The sequence below is a fragment of the Anguilla rostrata genome, chromosome 13 (assembly GCF_018555375.3).
Source record: "Anguilla rostrata isolate EN2019 chromosome 13, ASM1855537v3, whole genome shotgun sequence".
Lineage (NCBI taxonomy): Eukaryota > Metazoa > Chordata > Actinopteri > Anguilliformes > Anguillidae > Anguilla > Anguilla rostrata.
This window is the reverse complement of record NC_057945.1, coordinates 29,726,985-29,746,221: the sequence shown is the minus strand read 5'-3', so window position 1 is coordinate 29,746,221 and position 19,237 is coordinate 29,726,985. Positions and strand designations below refer to the sequence as shown.

At 43.7% G+C, this 19,237-nt stretch overlaps 1 protein-coding gene across 5 annotated transcripts in view; it reads left to right on the top strand.

Moving 5' to 3' along the window:
• The window catches only part of fbln2 (fibulin 2), a 54,541-nt gene that overhangs the window by 29,338 nt on the left and 5,966 nt on the right, over positions 1-19,237 (top strand). For 4 of the 5 annotated variants that reach the window (XM_064304439.1, XM_064304438.1, XM_064304436.1 and 1 more), the window contains 12 exons: positions 541-655; positions 923-1,052; positions 3,442-3,628; positions 5,686-5,895; positions 7,896-8,012; positions 9,830-9,931; positions 11,475-11,615; positions 14,498-14,632; positions 17,035-17,172; positions 17,724-17,867; positions 18,146-18,274; positions 18,576-18,701. In XM_064304439.1, the coding sequence (XP_064160509.1) occupies positions 541-655; positions 923-1,052; positions 3,442-3,628; positions 5,686-5,895; positions 7,896-8,012; positions 9,830-9,931; positions 11,475-11,615; positions 14,498-14,632; positions 17,035-17,172; positions 17,724-17,867; positions 18,146-18,274; positions 18,576-18,701 (1,674 nt within the window). The remainder of the gene's footprint in view (positions 1-540; positions 656-922; positions 1,053-3,441; positions 3,629-5,685; positions 5,896-7,895; positions 8,013-9,829; positions 9,932-11,474; positions 11,616-14,497; positions 14,633-17,034; positions 17,173-17,723; positions 17,868-18,145; positions 18,275-18,575; positions 18,702-19,237) is intronic. The other variant, XM_064304440.1, reaches the window with a different exon arrangement.

Here is a 19,237-nt window from a genome sequence, read left to right as displayed (position 1 = left end):
AGATATGACTCAAATTGTAGAACAAAATTACCAGAAGTACTGTATGAGTTAACCACCGTTATTATTAAAAATCTAATGCACAGCTAGAAATGACCCATCAGCTTCATTACAACCGGGTAGTAGTGTGTTTTTAATAGTGTGTCATGGCAGGTTAGCAGTTCGCACCCCTTAATTTCTTACAACAAATATTCCCGGTGCCCACCAGTTGCAGTCAGAGAGAGATGCACCCCTTTTCTGCAGCTGGTGCTAGCTCTCATGCTGTACTGTGTGGCCTTGACTTTAGAAATTAGTCACTCAATTGCAGGCACAATTTTCAGATACAGCATTCCTTGCAGAGGGAGGCTGAGAAGGAGGCTTAAATCTTGTATATTAGAGATTTAGTCTTGGGTCTCCTGGCCATTCCGGAGGATCAGGCCCCATGTTCTCATTCTGTCGAGTGTAAAATGACTCGTATCCTTTTTAAAGCGTTCACTTAAATCTCAATCGGTTGAATAATGACCTATGTAGCATTTACTTTCTACATGTTGTCTTTTTCCCAAGTTTCTGCTAAGGATCTGGTAGAAAACTGTTGTTACGCGGGCCAGAAGTGGGCCGAAAGAAATGGCCACTGCGACAACATGCCTGTTGCTAAAGAAGACCGACACTCCATATGTAGGTAAGCTTGTCTGGGCAGGATGACATGTTGTTAATGAGCAGTGTAGTGATTTCTACTTACTGTAGATTCAGCTTTTATGAAGCAAATGAATTGCCCTGCTGCAGTGTTTGGACAAAATTGTATAATAACCATATCAGATGCGTGAAGCCACTGTTAATCTGTTATGGGGAAGAGCCATAAAAATTAAATGATAAACTGTGCATCTTTGAAATCAGTCGCTGTGGGCTTTGTCAGATTGCCTGTTCTCTTGTGTTTGGGGGACATCAGGACCGCACAGACGCAGTGCTGCTTAGGGTACCTAAAGGAAAGCAAGTGCCTGGCAGGCATGGACGTAGCCAAAGGGGGAAACGTGTGTGAGGTGGGAGACGGCGATGCCTGCGGAACAGACTCCTTCAAGGCAAGTCCCGTGGCCCAGCTTGACCCGTGAGGTATAGCAGAAACCTCTGGGTTTCTCTGTGAGGGGGTTATGTTGAAATGCTTTTAACAGGGTCCCACTGTTAGCCAATCAAATAAACTTTCCATAAACAGCTGCAAGCAGTTATTACAAAATCCAAGCACAAAATTGCTTTTGACAACCATGTATGATGTCACAGAAGCATAATCAGCAAAACGTGTCTCATGAGCGTCATTATTTTAAGCTCGTTCAATGTATTAGTGTAGATAATGTTGATATTTGGAATAACATCCAACACTGCGTCCATATAATGTACAAAATACAATTCCCCTATAAACACTGACTACTGCAAATTTCATTTGCCTGCCATTTTTTGTATAACACCATGTTTTCTTTTGCAAATTGTATTGAGCTCAGAACACTGGTTAGAAATGTGAAACAATTTTTTGTTTAATAAACACATTCATCTTTTGAATTCATTTCAAATTAAACATGCCCTACGGCTAGATATGAATCTGCGGTCTTTTTTTCTAGTCCAATGTTATCTGTTCAGCTTAAGAGGTACCCCTGATTATGAATGCAGAGCTAATAAGTTTCGAGGAATTGATTCAACCAAGCACTGCAAATAAATTATATCTGTCAGCTGAGTAGAGTACTATACATACAAAAAGGGCAGTGTACAGTACAAAATTCCTATTTAATCGTAGTCACACGCAGCCTTCATTTAATTCTGAACAAATTGCACTGTACCAAGTGTTGTGTTATTATCAGTGCACATTTATATTTGCATGACAGTGTAATTAATGAACTGATCCAGCCCCTGCCTGTGTTATAGTACCTACTGAAACAGCAGTAAAATGGCAACCTTGGTGAACCTATTATTTCCTGCATGCCCTCTCCTGCAAAATACAAACATTGCATTTGCACCATTTTTCTAGACAAGATAGGATACCTATAAAATACCTGGGTAAACAAACTGGATAATGGGCTGTAGCTTGGAGATGATGTCCTGCAGAGGCCCTCCTGCTCATTCCCTGCTTTTTCATTTCTGCCCAACGGTGCAGTGGAAGATTATCGCCGTCACGGCCTTATCGCTGATATTGCTTCACTGTCAGAGCTGCCTTTGATTCATTGTGTAAGAGGTGTACCGGCAGAATGGCTTGCACCATGTTATCCTTTGGAAGATGGTTATCCTATTACCTCTGAAGTAGTTAATAGCTTGCCCTGAGCCGCTGATGGTGCAGCGCCTAGATATATCAGCGGTGTCCATGTGATGTGTGCACTGGTGCGTGTAAATGGAGGGAAAATACGAATCCATTTTGCTGGTCAAAAAGCCAGAGAAAGCAATACTTTGTGTTTTTACTATTTCAGATTTTTTCACCCTAGTCCCAGTCTCTCAGTCCCACTTAACATAATGCAAAGGGCTTTTGTGCACTCCACTAATGATATTAACTCTTTCTGTTCCGGCACAAACTAATAAATGAGCGCTTGCATTAATATGGAGGTAAAGCCTTTGTTACCTCAGTTGTCTTCTGTTTTGATATGTAATATTACGTACATTTGCTTAGAATCCAGTTCACAAAGTGCAATGCTACCAGGTTGAAGTGATGTTATTTAAAATGATTTTTTTTCTATTTGTGAATGTTATGCAATTACCATGATACTAATGTTTTGTTCTGGTAGCCATAGGTTACTGCAGCTAAGTTATCTTTCAGAAAAATCTGTCTTATAATTTGTGTTCCTGTCAGAGTGTGGAAACACTGTAATTTTGGTATAAAATATCTAGACTGTTCTCTCCCTCATGGAGGTTAAATAAAGCACAATTGGCGTGTATTGTGATTCTTGGATTGATATCAGCGAAAGATTTTTTTTATCAGTCATAAATTGGCAAATGCTAAAATTGTTTGGACTTTAATGTATTACTTGGACCTTCAGTTTGGAAATGGAATGCATGCCTTTTTTTTTGGTTGCCAGTAAGAATGAAAACATTGCTGTCTCAAGAGAAGACATGTTCTATTAGCTCAGAATTTCAACACATGTCCATGTGACCAAGCGGCAAAAATCTCTGGGCAGTTGTAAGGGGTCCTTGTATTTATTGTGCCAAGGGTAATTGCCAGAAGTCAAATATTGGCCTGCGCTGCAATGTGGCTCCTGAGGGCCGCTCTAAAATACTCCATAATTCTTAGCTGTTTAATATTTCAGTAACAGATAACCATGGTTACTGATGCAGTCCTTATTAGGAGCCAGTCTCTTGTGTTTTAGACTAAAAAATGGCAGGTGGTGGGGAGGCGGGTAGGATGTGCAGGGTGGGTGTGGGGGGGGGATGCGGCATGAGGTGGATCTGGGGTTCAACATGGTAAATGGGTACGCTGTTTTATTCGCGTTTCCTCAGGAGTGCTGCGACTGCTGCTCCTTGGGCATTCGGTTCCGCGCAGAGGACCAGAGCTGCGAGCCGCACCAGTATCTGGGCTATCCCTGCAGCCACATCTTCATGACTTGCTGCCTGGGGGATGAGGGTTCCAGCCAACCCACCATCAGGAAGAAGGAGAGGCCCAGCCCCACGCCCCTTCCAAAAAAAGGTACGCATCCTGCACGGGACAGCCCCTTTCACACACTTAGCAGTGCCATTTCAAGTGCTCTTGTGCATTCAGAGGAAACAGATGCATTTTCCTAAAAAGTTCCCGGGACAATCCAAATGTTTTCTTTGTTGTTTTTGGGTGGAGTTGTACATTCAGGTTACATATTTCATTTTAACAGTCGTTCGGTTGCTTTTGTGAACACTTCCTTTTCCAATTTCAGTCACGGATTTGGAATATGGGCTGACATAGATAAATATTCTTTAAGGCAGACACACAAAACAGAGGCGTCAGGTGTCACGTTACCATTCAGCATAATGTGGAAAAATGTGGGAGAGCTGAAATGAATTAGGGACAGATGGCAGTGCGGTCTGTTGTCATCCCCTTGGTGCCAGTAAAATCTTAGATTGCCTCAAGTGTCTGATGGCTGTGAGTCATTGTAAAAACTTTGTAAGGATATTTTGTGGTGTGCATAAGCTTAGAACTTGTGGGGCACAGCCAAATGAAAGAGAGGGTCAGCAAAATGATTGCGTTTGCATCACATTTTGTCTTTGAATAGATTAATTTCTAAATGAATAGAATTTACTCCATAATCAAACCTCATTATTCGTGATTAAGCAAACCAGTGCTTATGTGGTAGGTGGAAATAATCATTTTGTGTGATTGTTTGTTTTGCTTCATTTTTTTTCCCCCTTGAATATTTGTGAGAATCCAAGCAGTATCTCTCTCCCTGTTATTTTTTCCTTGTATCTGGGAGTGAAATGGAGCCTGCTGGACATGTTCCTGCACCCTTTGATAACAGATAGTGTGGGAGATGGGAGTGGGAGAGTCAGCCGTCAGGTTGAGTGACAGCTGCTTTCTTGGGTCCATGTCCGTCTGCCCCACTGACCACTGCCCTTCTTCCATTGCAGAAAACTGCCTCTGACCTTCCAGACTGAGAGAGAGAGAGAGAGAGAGGGAAAGGGAGAGAGAGAGAGAGAGGAGAGAGGGAGAGAGGGAGAGAGAGAGAGAGAGAGAGAGAGAATATTGGGATCTGCTGTACAATATAGTTGCTGGTTTCACACCGCTCACAGATACCTAGAGATCAAATGTCCTCTCACTTCTGTCTGAATATTACTCAGTCAAAACTACCTGCTGATAAAGAATTTATTTTCCTGCGCTTTTCAAGTGTTCCATGTTCTTTTTTTCCAAGCGTTCAATCTTCCATGACTGTAGAGGAAAAGGAAATGAGAGGCAGGAAAATGTGATAATAACAAGTTGAAATTAGGTGTGATTAACCTGTTGAAAATTGTGGAAACATTCTGCCCCTCAGAAAAGAGGAGTGTGTGTGGCAGCTACAGCCACTGTTTTACTGTGTACATTTAAGGGTGGAAAATGTATGGAAGGTAATTATTGCCATGGGACTTATTATTTTTTAATTCTCATGACTCACTCTTAATAGGATTAACTTATGCAGAAACATAATCTGCTGTTGATTTGCATCTGAGATTTTTGGTAATGGCTGTGGGAAATATTTTGTGTGGTGGCTATGGTGGCTATATTTAGGTATAATTCACCTGAAGTATAATGTATTGTATTTTGGGCTAATGGGACATTAGCGAGCCAGTTCACTCCAGTGTACAGTCATATGTGCTGCCATTATAAAAGCACTGCTCGGATGTCTGCTGACGGGCTCTGTCAGTAAAGGTGTTTGCCACTGCTGCAGCCTGGACCCTATAGTTATGTTTGAGCCTCAGCTATATTCTATAATGGCTGCCATGCATGATACTTGTAAGGGTTACACACTGTTGGCAGTTGAGAAGCATTTCAAGAGCTTTGCGATCATGAGTTGAAAGGCACTATATGTACATAAATAGATTCCTTTAGTATCATTATCATTGCAATTAGTAGTAGTATTAGTATTAGTAGTAGTAGTAGCAGTAGTAGCAGTAGCTATAGTAGCAGTAGCAGTAGCAGTAGTAGTTGTAGTAGTAGTATTAGTAGTAGTAGTAGTAATAGTAGCAGTAGTAGTAGTCTAGCACTGCATGAGATGTGAGTAACAAGTCTTCTTGACCCTCTAGTTTTAGACAGTAAGTTCCCGAACGAGGCCTTCTCCATCAACGACCAGGATGAGGCAGAGAACTCTGTGGAGGAGCCAGAGGATGTGGACGAGTGTGAGGTGTATGCGGGCCAGCTCTGTCACCACAAGTGCATCAACACCTGGGGCTCCTACGTGTGCGGCTGCTTCCCGGGGTACAGGCTGCTGCAGGACGGACACATCTGCGTGCCGGGTGAGCTTCCCTCTTAAACGCACTCACAAGACAAGGTGCATCAGCTGCAGGAAATGTCCAGTTTGTGCTGCTTGAAGTGGGGTTCGGCTGATAAAATCCATTGAACTGTGCGTGGTTTTGCTGTGCTTTCAAGGAAGTGCATGTACAAGGTACTGGGACATCTCTTATGATTGATTGTTTTTTTGTTCAAAACTCAATTGGATGAAAAGCAGAGAAGGGAGAAAGTTTTACCTGTTAGTTGCTCTCGTTTACACACACTCGGGGTCCTTTCTTCAGAGAAATGGAAAATAGATGAGTTAGGGATTATTGGTATGATTTTTATTTTAAAAATCTTCTGGAGAAAAAAAGCCTCTGCTAGCTAAATCTCATTCGTTGCACATATCATAGGTAATATACATACATAATATATAATAATCATTTTTCATTTGTAAAATGAAATAGAATAAAAAAAGGATGCTAATACTGGTGTCTTGGCCAAAACTGTGGCAGTTTTATGTTATCAAACTGCTACATTCGATATTAGTTCTCTATATTCTGAACAAAATTACATTAATAAATTCAGTATTAATGTATGCATACAGTTGGTGATTACCAGTTAAGGTGATCAGCTACTATATATGCAGAAACATGTACGAAGGAACTGAAATGTATTTCTTGAATATGTAGTCATTTTGAAAGGCATTTAAATGTATCTCTTATTTTTTTTTAATATTTTCAGTTTATACACAGCACACAACATATAAAATAATATAAATGCATTATTTTCACTTGTATTTTCAGAGGGGTGGTGGGCTTTGTAGTCAAGCCTATTCACCACAAACTCCGGGGACTTTTGCAGAGTGAATGGCGGTTGTGTTTTGAGGGCAGGCCTCAGCCACATGTGTTTCGGCGCACTTCCACTAACAGTGGGATTCAAATCACCCGAGGAATTCCAAAACAAACATTGCGGTGCCTCAGAAGCACATTCATATTTTCCACCAAAATATTTCTGTGTTCCCTCATCACAACATCATCCATACTATCCTGTTCCCCTTTCACTCTTTCCTCTAGACCAAGATAGAATGTAGTTGTCCCTGCATAGTGATGGGGACACTGTACTACAGAAGGTTCCATCCTTTGGATGAGGTGATAAAGCAAGGTCCTGACTCGGTGAAGAGCGTAAGGGTGTTAATACTGTTGTCTTGGCCAAATTCCAATAAAAACAGGTTCTCTACACTACATCTAGTCACCTAATCATCCCCTGTCAGTGGTTCTCAAACTCGGGCCCGGGCCCCCTTGTGTATGCTGGTTTTCACTACATCCACAATTTCAAGCCCAGTTTTTTAACAAGCTGTTAATTTTTCTTAATGATGTGCTTTTCGTGTTTAGAGGGATTATTTACGCTCTTAAGCCATATTATGTCAGAGATAGCTATGTATATCATGACGGATTCCCATAACTACAATGTGAAGTTCCACGTTCACATTGTAGTTATTGTACTTATTCTAAACAATTCCTTCCATTTCAATCAATAATTCTTTCCACAGTACCCTCAGCAGTAGTAACCTCAGAATTACCTTGCCTGATTCTAGTGTGGAAAAGGAATGTGAAAATCATGGCTGTTGTGGATGGTTTGTCACTGGTGAACTTTGGTTTGATTGTGATGTAGATGTGTCTTGTCACATCTACATAATACCAGTAATATTATGTTTATAATACCAGTTTGTATTTGTTGCTCCTTTCAGAGTTATGTGTATTTCAAGTGCACTTACCTCAATGGGAAAGTAAACCAGTAGTCAGAGAGAATTGCAGAAACCATGTTACACTCCATAAATTATTTGTGCCACATATTTTAACCTGTGTTAATGATACGGTTAAATCAATATGTATATTGATATTTTCAAATTGTTTACTGTTTTATATTTCCTTATCCACCCACTGCAAGAAGCTGAACTTTTATTGGGTACTTGTTATGTAATGGTAATGTGTGAATTACAGGCCTCTGCGTTTACTCCTTGCAGAAACCAAGTTGGAGGACAACCAAGTCCTGGAGGAGAAACCCCTGACAGAGGCACCCCAGACCCCTGCCCCCGCTGCTCCAACCACACCCACCCCTGTCCAGCTGGACCCCTGTGAAGGTAGAGGGTGTGTCCTGCCCTGGCTGTGGCACAGAATGGTGCACTGCACTGTTCCATCCAAATCCATAGCCCCATGCTCCGGGACATAACCCGCCAACCCCAAACCACAGCTCCGCAACCCATACAAAATACCGTCATGGTTGAGTTAGCGAAACCCACATAAATATCATCTCCTTAATAAGTATCCTTTGGGGAGCCGCATATCATCGCAGATGACCCTTATGTTGAAAAACACAGTTTTTTGGCAGCGAGAGATGTTAGGACTGTGCCTAATTGTTTTAGAAACTTTGCATGGTTTCTGAACGAGTCTCTCTCTGTGAAGCTTCAAGCTCTGTAACAACATCACGCAATATCAAGTATCGTAAATGTCTAGCTGGCAGAAATGTGAAAATAAATATAGCAGGAAGAACTATAGATACATTAACAGTACATCTGTGGAGTGTAATGGTAATCCATTAAAAAGATTCTCACAGTGAAGAGAATAAAGTAGGCTACATAAATTTAGAAAATGATAAAATGCATGTATAATGCAAAATTTGTACATATACCACCTTGAAAAACCTCGGCCCTCAGTCACTCCCTCTTAGCAGGCCTCTACCCCCGGTGCCGTGGCCTACCTCTCCCATTAGAACCAAGGGGACCGGATGCATCTGGCAAATGCGTCATTAAAACTGGCCTGCTGCACGTGCCTGACTACAGTCTGCCTCTGACAGGGGAAATAGCAGGACTGACCAGCTCTCAGCTCACAGCTCCCAGCCACCAGAAGCGAGCTGGTGAACCAGCTAAAGCTTGGTCCCTGAGCAGCATGAATTGCCCACGTGCACATCCCACAATCACATCATGATCCATGAATCAAGCTAAATTTGTTGCTGGTTTATGAATAGCTGTGTTGTGTTGCTTTCTCTGCTAAAACTACGCCCCGCACTCTCTCCCCACACTCTGAACTCTGTGCGTTATGAAGTCTGACCATGAGGTTGTGTCTGTCTAGTGTTTGCCAAATCTATCTGATTTATGATTATTGACCAGAATTGGGAGAATATGCTGATGTAATGCAGCACCCAGGGATTTGACTGCACAATCTTCCCAGCACAAACAGATCCTCTCCATGCATTTTTTACAGTACGAATTAGGACATGAATATCAAGAATTTAAAGAGCCATGAGGGCATTTAATGAAGCTAAAATTTACCCTTGTTCATCTGAGACAACCCAGCTGCAGTTTGTTAAGGGGAATTTATGACTACTGAATTCAGTAGCTACGTCCAAATAATACACTCTACACTCATTTTTTTTGTTAAGTTGAGGCTGAAAGATTCACACCTTTTTTGGCATATTGCCTAATAGTGAAAGATTGCTCCATGCTGATGTAAGCCTTATATACCTACCTCTAAAGCGTCACCACAGGCTTAGAGATAGAAAAGGCTGCCTTCAGCACATAACATTGCTACACTGATTAAATCTTACCTGGTGATTGATCTTTTGACCTTAACTAAAAACCCTGAGTGCAGATTTTTCCGGATGCAGTTATTGAGTTCCCAAAATACATGCACCTACTTTAAACACAAAAGGATCAAATCAGAACACAGTCTATTTCTATTTAAAATGGGGTTGAGGATGCTCCTCAGGATGGGCCTCTCTCACAGTGTACTCCAACGCTAGGATAGAGGTCCTGGACACCTGGTTAAACACAGGACTCTTAATCTTAGTGGAGGTTTAGCAGCCCCAGAGTGGGGCTCAGGGAGGATTTCACGTTTACACCCCGTGGTTTGGAGCGCAGTGAAGTTCTGAGCCCCTGTTGTCCTGTGTTTCTCTCCTCAGCTAATGGGCCCTGTATGCAGCGGTGCACTGCAGTGGAAGGGAAGGCCCGCTGCTCCTGCTTCCAGGGCTACTCTCTGCTGGCTGACGGCCTCTCGTGTGAAGGTACAGGAGGCATTGCTCTGTCCGTCACGTCTATGACACAGTACTGTAGGCCTGTAGTGGGATTAATGGAAATGAAAATGAAAATGCAGTTTTATTTGGGGGTAATCTCTTATTTTAACTGTGTCTGCTAATTGGACGCAGTCATTCATGAAGGGCTAACTGAAGGTCTTTTTGACGCTGGGGCTCACATAGCCTCATCAGCCTTCAGTTTCTAAACAGTTGAGCCCAGAGCCTGAAACTGTGGTGAACCATGGCCAATTACTCTATATAGGCCGGTCTCTACAATAACAAACACCGAACCTGCCTGTGTTGGTTCAGCGCTCTGAAATCTGCAAATGAAATGTATATCTCTGATCCTGCGTGAGCTATTCATCAACTCGTATTCTTTTATTGAAAGCTGCAAAATGATGGCAGAGGTTGCATGCCAAATTATACTCCTGCTATGGGTTTGGAGCTATTCATTTTGAGTCTGGTCTTGACAAAGTTAAACTAAGCATGCAGAGCCTGTGGAACATTCCTGCCAATTACATTTCCCTGATCTCAGTGTGCGAATTACAGTATTTTGGAGCTGAACATTTAATTGCATCTTCCAAGGACTTTGCTTTGTCTGTGGTTCACTGCTCACACACACACACGGTTGTCTGGTCTTTACTTTTGATCTCTTACAGACACTGAAAATCATAACTGCTGCATGAACTAAGACCTCCGCAGTCACTACCAGGCAGTTTGACAATGAATCTTTAAAGCATATTAAAAATAAGAAATGAAAAACAGACTCAAAGAGAACATTCAAAGAGAATGCAATACTTGTGTGTGTGTGTGCGTGCGTGTTAAAGAAAGCAAAATGATTTTTTTTTTTAATTTTCAAGAGTAAATGAGGCTCTGATGTTTTAGAATACACTAGTGCACACTATTGGTTTCCTATGGTGGCCAGACATGTTTTTCAGCTGACGTTTGATAGAATACAAACAGTATAAGCAGTCCTTGCCAATTGTAGTGTAAACATGACTTTCACTGACATTACCTACAAACTATGCAGGTTATTAACCAAACTAGGTTATTTTATGAAACCAGTCCTTGTACATTTTTGGTTCAAAATGGAATTAAAATACAGTCAAGTATTACATTCCATTTCAGTGACAAAATGGAAGCAGGCTTTTATGTGATAACAGAAGTTGCGTGACTGTCCTTGTGCATTATGAACCTCTCTGTGGGAGGGCAGGGGAAGTGCAGATGTAATAGGCCCAAATTCATGTGCAGAATAGGCACTATCCCCCATCACTTTGAGGGTATTGAATGAAGGCTTTCTCCCAAACTGTTCCCATATGTAACAGTGTGGGTGGGCAGATCTGATTTAGCCTGGCCTGAAACGAATAAAACAATTCTCGCCGGTTTGCTTAAGCGAATCAAATATTCAGTTTAGTCGTAGCAGACGAGAGAAAATGATATAGCAATAAAAGGTATAAACGTTCCTCTGGGTTTCTTTTAACTGTTGTGTGCTTGCTGTGTCCTCATTCACTGTGGCTCCCCTCCATTTGTGTAGATGTGAATAAGTGCCGAAGTGGCGCTCACAATTGCTCCCGCGGGGATTTTTGTGTGAACAAAGACGGATCTTTCCAGTGTCTCCGCCTCAATGATCTGTGCGACGAGGGTTTCGTACACAACGTGAATAGAGAATGCGTGGGTAAGATGATGGGTGGCAACGCTGGTGCGTTATTTCCACCCGTTTCTCCGTTTGTGTGTGGAGGGGACTCTCAAGTTTGTCAGGTTCCTCTCAAATGAGTACACACACTCTCTGTCTCTCTCTCTCACACACACACTCTCACGCACGCACACGCGCACACGCTCGCAATGTCAGAGAATGAAAGACAAACAAAGGAAATGCAAATCCTGATGGCATGCTGGCGTGCCTGCTCTCATGCATGTTTTGCTGTCTTTGCCCTGTTCATAGATTCGCTCTGGAGCCAAAACTGTGTGATGACAACACTGTTCTGGTTCTGAGGGGATTTGGTTTGCATTACTCCTGGTTTTAAACGGTTGGGTCATAATGTGGATGTCGCTCTGGATAAGTGTGTCTGCTAAATGCCTGTAATGAAATATTCTCAGTAATAATCATGTAGATGCTAGGTGAAACCTGGTAGCATATGAAAAAAAAAAAAAACATTTATAATATCTGTTACACCTGCAAGTTTTAATCTCACCTAAGAAATACAGCTAATTATTATACTGATAAAAAAACAAGATGACTACCCTTTCACTTATTTGTGGAAACATGCTGGATCTTATGTTTGATGTTTGTCTTATGTTTTTATTTATATGCTCATTAAGCTAAGAAAACGCAGGAACTGACAAACTGCAGAGATCCAGTGAACCTCCATGTTCTCATTTGCTCCTCTGACCATACTGTCATTTGACATTGATTCCATGGCTTAGATGACCAAGGAATAATGCTCAGTTTTTAATCCTCACTGCTTGCACTTCAGTGACAGCACCTCTTGCTCTGCCTAATTGCTCGCCTCAGCCGCAGAAAAAAAAAATCTCTCTGGGTCAGACGCATACTTCATCTGTGCATGCTTCCCATTGTTTTTGTGGTGATGAAACTAAAAATGTACGGAATCATTGTGCAGCTGTGAAAACTGTTTTCAAAACATATTTCCTAGCCTGGCCCACCCCCACACCCACCCCCATGCCTTACAGTATCAGTAAGTTTTCTGAGAATGATGAAAAACACCAAATATCCAGGAACCCCTGCTTGTTGATGATGATGTGCCAGGTTCACTTCCTGAACCTACATTGCTGAGGATCATCTCCCTGGCTGTGTGGAACTCGTTCTGCTCCAAGCAACGCTATAATCCTGTGTCCTAATAGACAGACTGCAGGAGACCTCGTGCATGAATCGTTCTTTCCCCTTCGCGTGACTCACAGAAATGATGGGGGTCCCTCAGCCATTCTGCCAAACAACTGTGCTTTCCAGTTTTGGCTCAAGGCCTTCCTCGCAACACGCTGACATTAGAAATACACGTGCCAACCCCAAGGAGGGCTTCTGAGCTCTTGGCATGGTGAACTGGCGCTGTACGCAATGCAGAGAAGGGAGGGTCCCTTAAGTGTCTTCCCACAGTAAAAACAGAACAAAGACTAGTGTTCCTCTATGGTTCTGTTGCATTCCTGCAGCATGTCTTGTTCTAGAAAGGCTCTACTGAAATTGCGTGGCACATTTTAATTGTCCTGCAGTGAAATGTTATGCATTTCATGGTGGTTATTCATGAACATTGCCTGGTTTTGGGCTCCAGATCTGATTATTTTGATTGCATCCAAAAGGCAGTGCTCTCTGCATGGGCTGTGTGGAATCCACTTCCCTCCTGAGGGAGCCCATCTGAAAGATATCAGCCAAATTCATGCCTGTCGCGCACAGCACCTTCAGTCCTAAATCTCAGGAACCTTCTTTTTCCATCGAGGAGACGTGCTCCTGCAGGGACGACATTATCGCCTGTGCATCTCACCACTCTTTCTAGGGCTCAGGGGTTCCCTAATATGTGGACTTTGGGAAAAAGGGATTTCCTACGAAACACAAAGGCAAGAAGGACACAAAGTGGGTTTCTCTCAGTGGTGACTGAAGCCCAGATCATTTCTCCTTGTTTTCGAAAGGCAGCCCTTCAGGCAGATTTTGCATTGTCATTGAAATCCCCATGGAGCACAAGCCATTTGGCAATAGTCGTTACAGCTGGATGCCTTCCAGACTTGTGGTGTCAGTTCCCCCCATCACCTCCATTTCTGTCCTGTAATCACTTATTTGTTGATACGGCAAGAGACGTAGATACTACAGAACAGTGTTCTCATCTGCAGTAATGTGTCACTTTTGGAAAGCATGTTTAATATTGTAATGCAACATTTTATCTGAAGATTTTTTTTATTTTTTTTATGAAAATGCTGGTTTTGGGCTGTCCTGATAAGGGGCTTATGTTCACAGATACCACTGTTCTATTTCAGATAAATTTGTCCTGGCTTGAAATACAAACATTCCCAACAAGCCCCAAATCCTTTTTTATTGGCAATGACACAATGTTCTGAATTATGCTCTGGGCTCATAAGACAGTCATTGTTCAGGACTCCAGTGGTAGCTGTTTCCCCCTCTTGCTCTCTCTACTTTTTTAAAATAGTTTTGTTTCAACCTCATCCAGTGTTGTTGCACCAAGTAAATCTTAGATGTTGATGATTTTGGCCAAGATAACTCAAATCAAACAGAATATAGAGGGAACCACCCATGGTTCTTGAAAGGCTTTGGGTTAAAGAAAAAAGAAAAACCACCGAAATGCCTCCTGTGGTAAGAATGGTTTACTTGTTGGATTGGGTTTGCTTATTAGCTTCTGCACATCTGCTTCTGACTCGTCATGGCAACCGTGCTGCATGGAGGTGGGCCAGCGGGGTGTGGTGTTCGGGGTTTGACCCTGGCTTCCCCTGGGGACCGTCGCTCGGCTCTCCTGCGGAAAGTCTGAGGGTTCGCTCCGCTGCCTCTTTCTCACTATCCTGTTATTTTTCTCCCTCCCCCCTTTTTTTTCTCCCCCACAGATGTGGACGAGTGTGTCACCAACACGCACAGCTGCCAGGCCAACGAGACGTGCCTGAACACCGCCGGGTCTTTCAAATGCGAGAGGCAGATCACCTGCCCCAACGGGTACCAGCTGAGATTCGGTGTCTGTGAAGGTACGCTAGTCACCATGGAAATTAGCGCCCTTTAATCAGCATCTATGGATCAGTCCTGCAGAATTGGTCAGTACTTGCATTTGGAAGTTTTGATATTGAGTTTGTCGCCACCATTGTCATCAGCAGCCTACCTCTGGTGGTAGGTACTGTGGCAAGTAGTGCACTATTCACTGATGTTCATATTCAACAAAAGCCCAAGAAAAAACCTGTTATGTCTAGGTTGTATAGCCCAATCTGCACATCTGACGAGCAACTTTGTGTGAGCCACTTGTGGCTATGATTTGTGAGCAACACAGTGCTAACACACACACATTGCATCGCATAACTGCAATACTGTTGCCATAGCTCAGTAGTTTCCTAGTTTTCCGCTGTTTTTTTGGGTTTGGTACTCACATCCTGGTGCCATTGTGTCTTCTTCCTCTGCGGTTCTTCCACTGCCTCTTTGCTATTGTGCTGTACTGTAGGTCTGCAGGAAGCAGTTAACTAAAAATATTATTTTGTTGATCATTTGCCATTCATTTTCAATTGCTTTTGGGCAGTGATTTTGTAAACTCAATTCCTGAAACTTAGGGGGAACTTTTGTGTCTGACTTTGGTAGCTGGAATTTGTAACTTTGACTGGCAGAAAAGAAATTGCAACTACCATGTGCTCCCAAGAGCAATTCTTGTTGCTTGTACGCACCTAACACTACAAGAACTATGCTACAAGACTGATGCGCAATTTCATCAAGCACTTTGGAGAGAGTTTCAGCAACAACTGCAGCAGATTTGTAACTGGTATTATTAAAGGTAAGTGTATACAGTGTGTTATAAGTATGATACAGTCCGTGGCTGTTGATCCATCTTTGCCAATCCCGGTAAAGCACTTCACCAAGAGCTGAACAGGGCCCCAATGGCCCAGTGCTCCATGTCTCCTCCATGAATCAATAAAGAATGCAAACAAGGATCATTATGACTGAAATTGATCATTAGAGGTTTTTCACACGGTTTATGGGTTCATATGATGAGATGACATTGGGATAAAGTGAATGGGGTGCAGCAGTAGAAACATACTGATCTCAGCTGTCATTACACTGAATCTGGGTCATCATCCTGGGCACGCAAACAAAGCATTTGTTTTGACAACAGTGAGGCAGTTGTGTGTAGTGCTGCATTAAATTTGTTTCAGATAGCACTGTCTCTTCGAGTCTTAGAGGAGGTTACAGCTTTGTCCTGAAGTGGAAGGGAAGCAAAAATGAATTGTCAATGTAAAACAATAATCAGCGAAAGTACTACAGTTATTGCTGCATATTCTCATAATTGATATCATTGTTAAATGAGCATGGGCAATTTCTTTGCCTCTGACATTTTGCATTGCGATTCCTCCCTTCGTGGTGAGATTTGCGAAGTATTACATCCTCGTTGCAGCACGAGACTATGGTTACAAATTCAAGGTTTTGTTTGGTTTTGTATGTGCCCAGCTTCGTCCAGCTCTTTCTAGTTGAGAACTGGTGTCAGGATCAGTACATTTAGTAAATCTTTGCACTTAAAGCTTTTTGGGCCTTAGGGGCATCCATATACAGAAAAGGCTGCTGAGGGCTGTGGGTCATTTCTCAGCAGTGACTGGCTTGCACATGGGCTGATGGAGAGAAATGACCAGCCCCTCGATAATCCCCCTTTAGATATGTGTGTGCACACATTTTTAAAAACCTGCACAACCCTGTGACTCTTGGCAGTGCTTGGCACCAGGACAGACTAATAAGTGTAACTCGATAATTAAGGTAATATTTGGCAGGTCAACAGGAGAATAAACTAATTATCCACATGAAAGAAACCAGAAATCACTGCTCTGGTGGTGAAAATCTGCTCTGCTGATGGTAATTGAACTGGAAAACCTCAAATTAAGATCTCAGAGAATATTCTCCAGAACAACATCACGTGAATATATTCACACAGACACAATGTATTCTTAACCTACATGTTTCAGAAAAGATGCATGTACGCATTTGTGATTAATGGTGATTAATCACTATTGCTGCAGTAACAAACAGCAAAATGCTGGTTTTTGATAAGACATTAAAGGGTGATTTAAAGAGCATTTGTTTTTAAACAGCTGTTTTCCCTGATATTTTAAACAGGATTTTCCCTGTGCTCTTGTCCTTAAGCCACAGTGTCACCTAGTGGCAAGCATAAGCACTGTGTCAAACAGAGCTGCCAAGTGCATACCAACCACCTAACATCAGGCTGTGCTTATCCTTCATTCTTCACTTACAGCAGTAATAGAAATCCAGCAGTTGTGGTTGTTAGTTTGAGCTAATGAGCATTCTGTGTTCTGTCAGCCCTGGGTTTCCTGGGCCTCTGTGATGCGTTCTCTCACTGTGCCCATCTGGCTTGCCTGACTCCTCCCCCCTCCTTCTGTCCCAGACGTGGACGAGTGCCTGCTGAGGACCCACGACTGCGGTGTGGGCTTGGAGTGCCAGAACACGGACGGCTCCTTCACCTGCAACCCCCGGCAGAAGTGCTTCACCGGGTTCGCTCAGGACGTCCACGGGAACTGTGTCGGTAAGACAGCGCCGCCCTGGCCCTTGGGGTTGTGGCTGTTGGAGATGTTCCAGGCCTGCAACCAGTCACACGTGCTGCTTCAAAAGCACAGAAGGCAGCCGGGTCTCCAGAGCACTGGATGTGCAGACGGCGTCTCCCGCCAGCCTGAAATTAGGCCTGAGGGAATGGAACGGATGTACGTCCCGCCAGTCTGAGGCCAGCTTCCTGTTAACCCTTTAAGGTGTAACACGGTAAATGTGCGATTCAAATGTTCTTAACTGAACATTCCAATGCTGATGTAACTATCACTAACTGGTACTTAACAGCGATGGAGTTCTAGAACACTGACTGATTTTTAAGAAAAAAACATTAACATCCAAACAACTTACCCTTCAAAGGGTGAAATCTAAAATTGTGCAACCATACTTGGAAATATGCAAAACAATAGAATATAAAATTTGGAGATGTGATGTCTTGTGGTTAAGACGTGTCAGGGAGACAGGCCACAAGCTATTTCTTGTCTTGACTCCCCTCCCCTCTCTCTGACCCCCCCCCCCTCGTGAATGTGAAAGACATCAACGAGTGCAGCAGCCTGGAGGAGCCCTGCAGTACCGGGTTCAACTGCATCAACACGGTGGGATCCTACACCTGCCAGCGCAAGATCATCATGTGCAGCCACGGCTATCACTCCAGCCCTGACGGAGCCCGCTGCATCGGTGAGGGCGTGGCCCATGAGGCGCGGTCACATGACCCGCGAGGCGCGGGCTTAATGCTGTAATCAGAGCTGTAACCTACCTGAGATTTGCTTTCACCTGAAAAACAAAAATAAGTTATATTTATTTCCCTTATTTCATTTCAACAGATGCTGAACTTTTCATTTTGTGTGAACACTGTAGCAAAGAAAGATGCCCCATCTGGTTGCTATGTGTGTGTCTGTGTGTGTTTGTGTCACGATGATGATGAAAGAGCCGTGGGCTCTTCTTCCTCCTTCCAGATGTGGACGAGTGTCAGACAGGTGTTCACCGCTGTGGCGAGGGGCAGATTTGTCACAACCTGCCTGGCACCTACCGATGCGACTGTCAGACGGGGTACCAGTACGACATGATCCGGAGGACGTGCGTGGGTACGTAGCGCCTCGCTGTGGGGAACGCAGCACTGAATCACAAAGGCAGCTCATGAAGGGCCGTGTCACAAAAGAAGCATGCAGGCCTTCGCACATGGCCGCATGTATATTGATGAGGAAGACAGACAGGCCACGGTTTAACCTTATCTCCCCACAGTCTGAATAACTGCGGAGGTTGGGGTGGGGGAGGGTGGGGTGGGGGGGGGAGGGGTAGCTATCGATTTCCCTGGTTGTGAATACTAAACTGCTGCATCGCCGTGGAAACCCCCTCCCTCCCCCGTTCCTCCTCACCTCCTGGCAGATGTGAACGAGTGCTGGCGCTACCCGGGCCGGCTGTGTGGCCAGACGTGCCAGAACACCCCGGGCTCCTACCGCTGCTCCTGCACCGTCGGCTTCAAGCTGGCCTACGACGGAAAGAACTGTGAAGGTACCCTCCCCCATCCCCCACCGCCAATGCCCGCACACCCCCCCCCCCCCCCCCCCCCCTGGGCGCGCGCGCTGTGCTTTTCTCCTCATTTCAGCGTGCGTTCGGAGCTTCACCTCACAGCCCCCTTCACAATGCGTCGACAGCTGAAACTTTAGAAGAGCACCTCTGGCGTCAGTGAGAATTCTCTGTCCACGCGCGGCTGTTTTCATAAAGCCTGAACGCAGCAGACGGCCGCTGCAAGCCTAATGAGGTTCCAGATCTGTTTGCTGCGAGGCTATTGACAGTTTTGCCAGAAATATAGCTGTCTGACAGCGTGACTCACACATAGTTCACAATATTACAGGCCTTGTCAGCTCTCTTATTCAAAGGACTTCATTAAAGCTGTGCTTTTCGATTCGCACTACAAAGATAAATGTGTCCAGTCAAGAGTCCATTTGAATGATCTCCCAGTGGCGTCTGCGTTGCAGTATTCATCATGTTGCACTTGGCCCAGTGACATGGGCAGCGATGCAGGCAGCTTAACGGCCCTAACATTG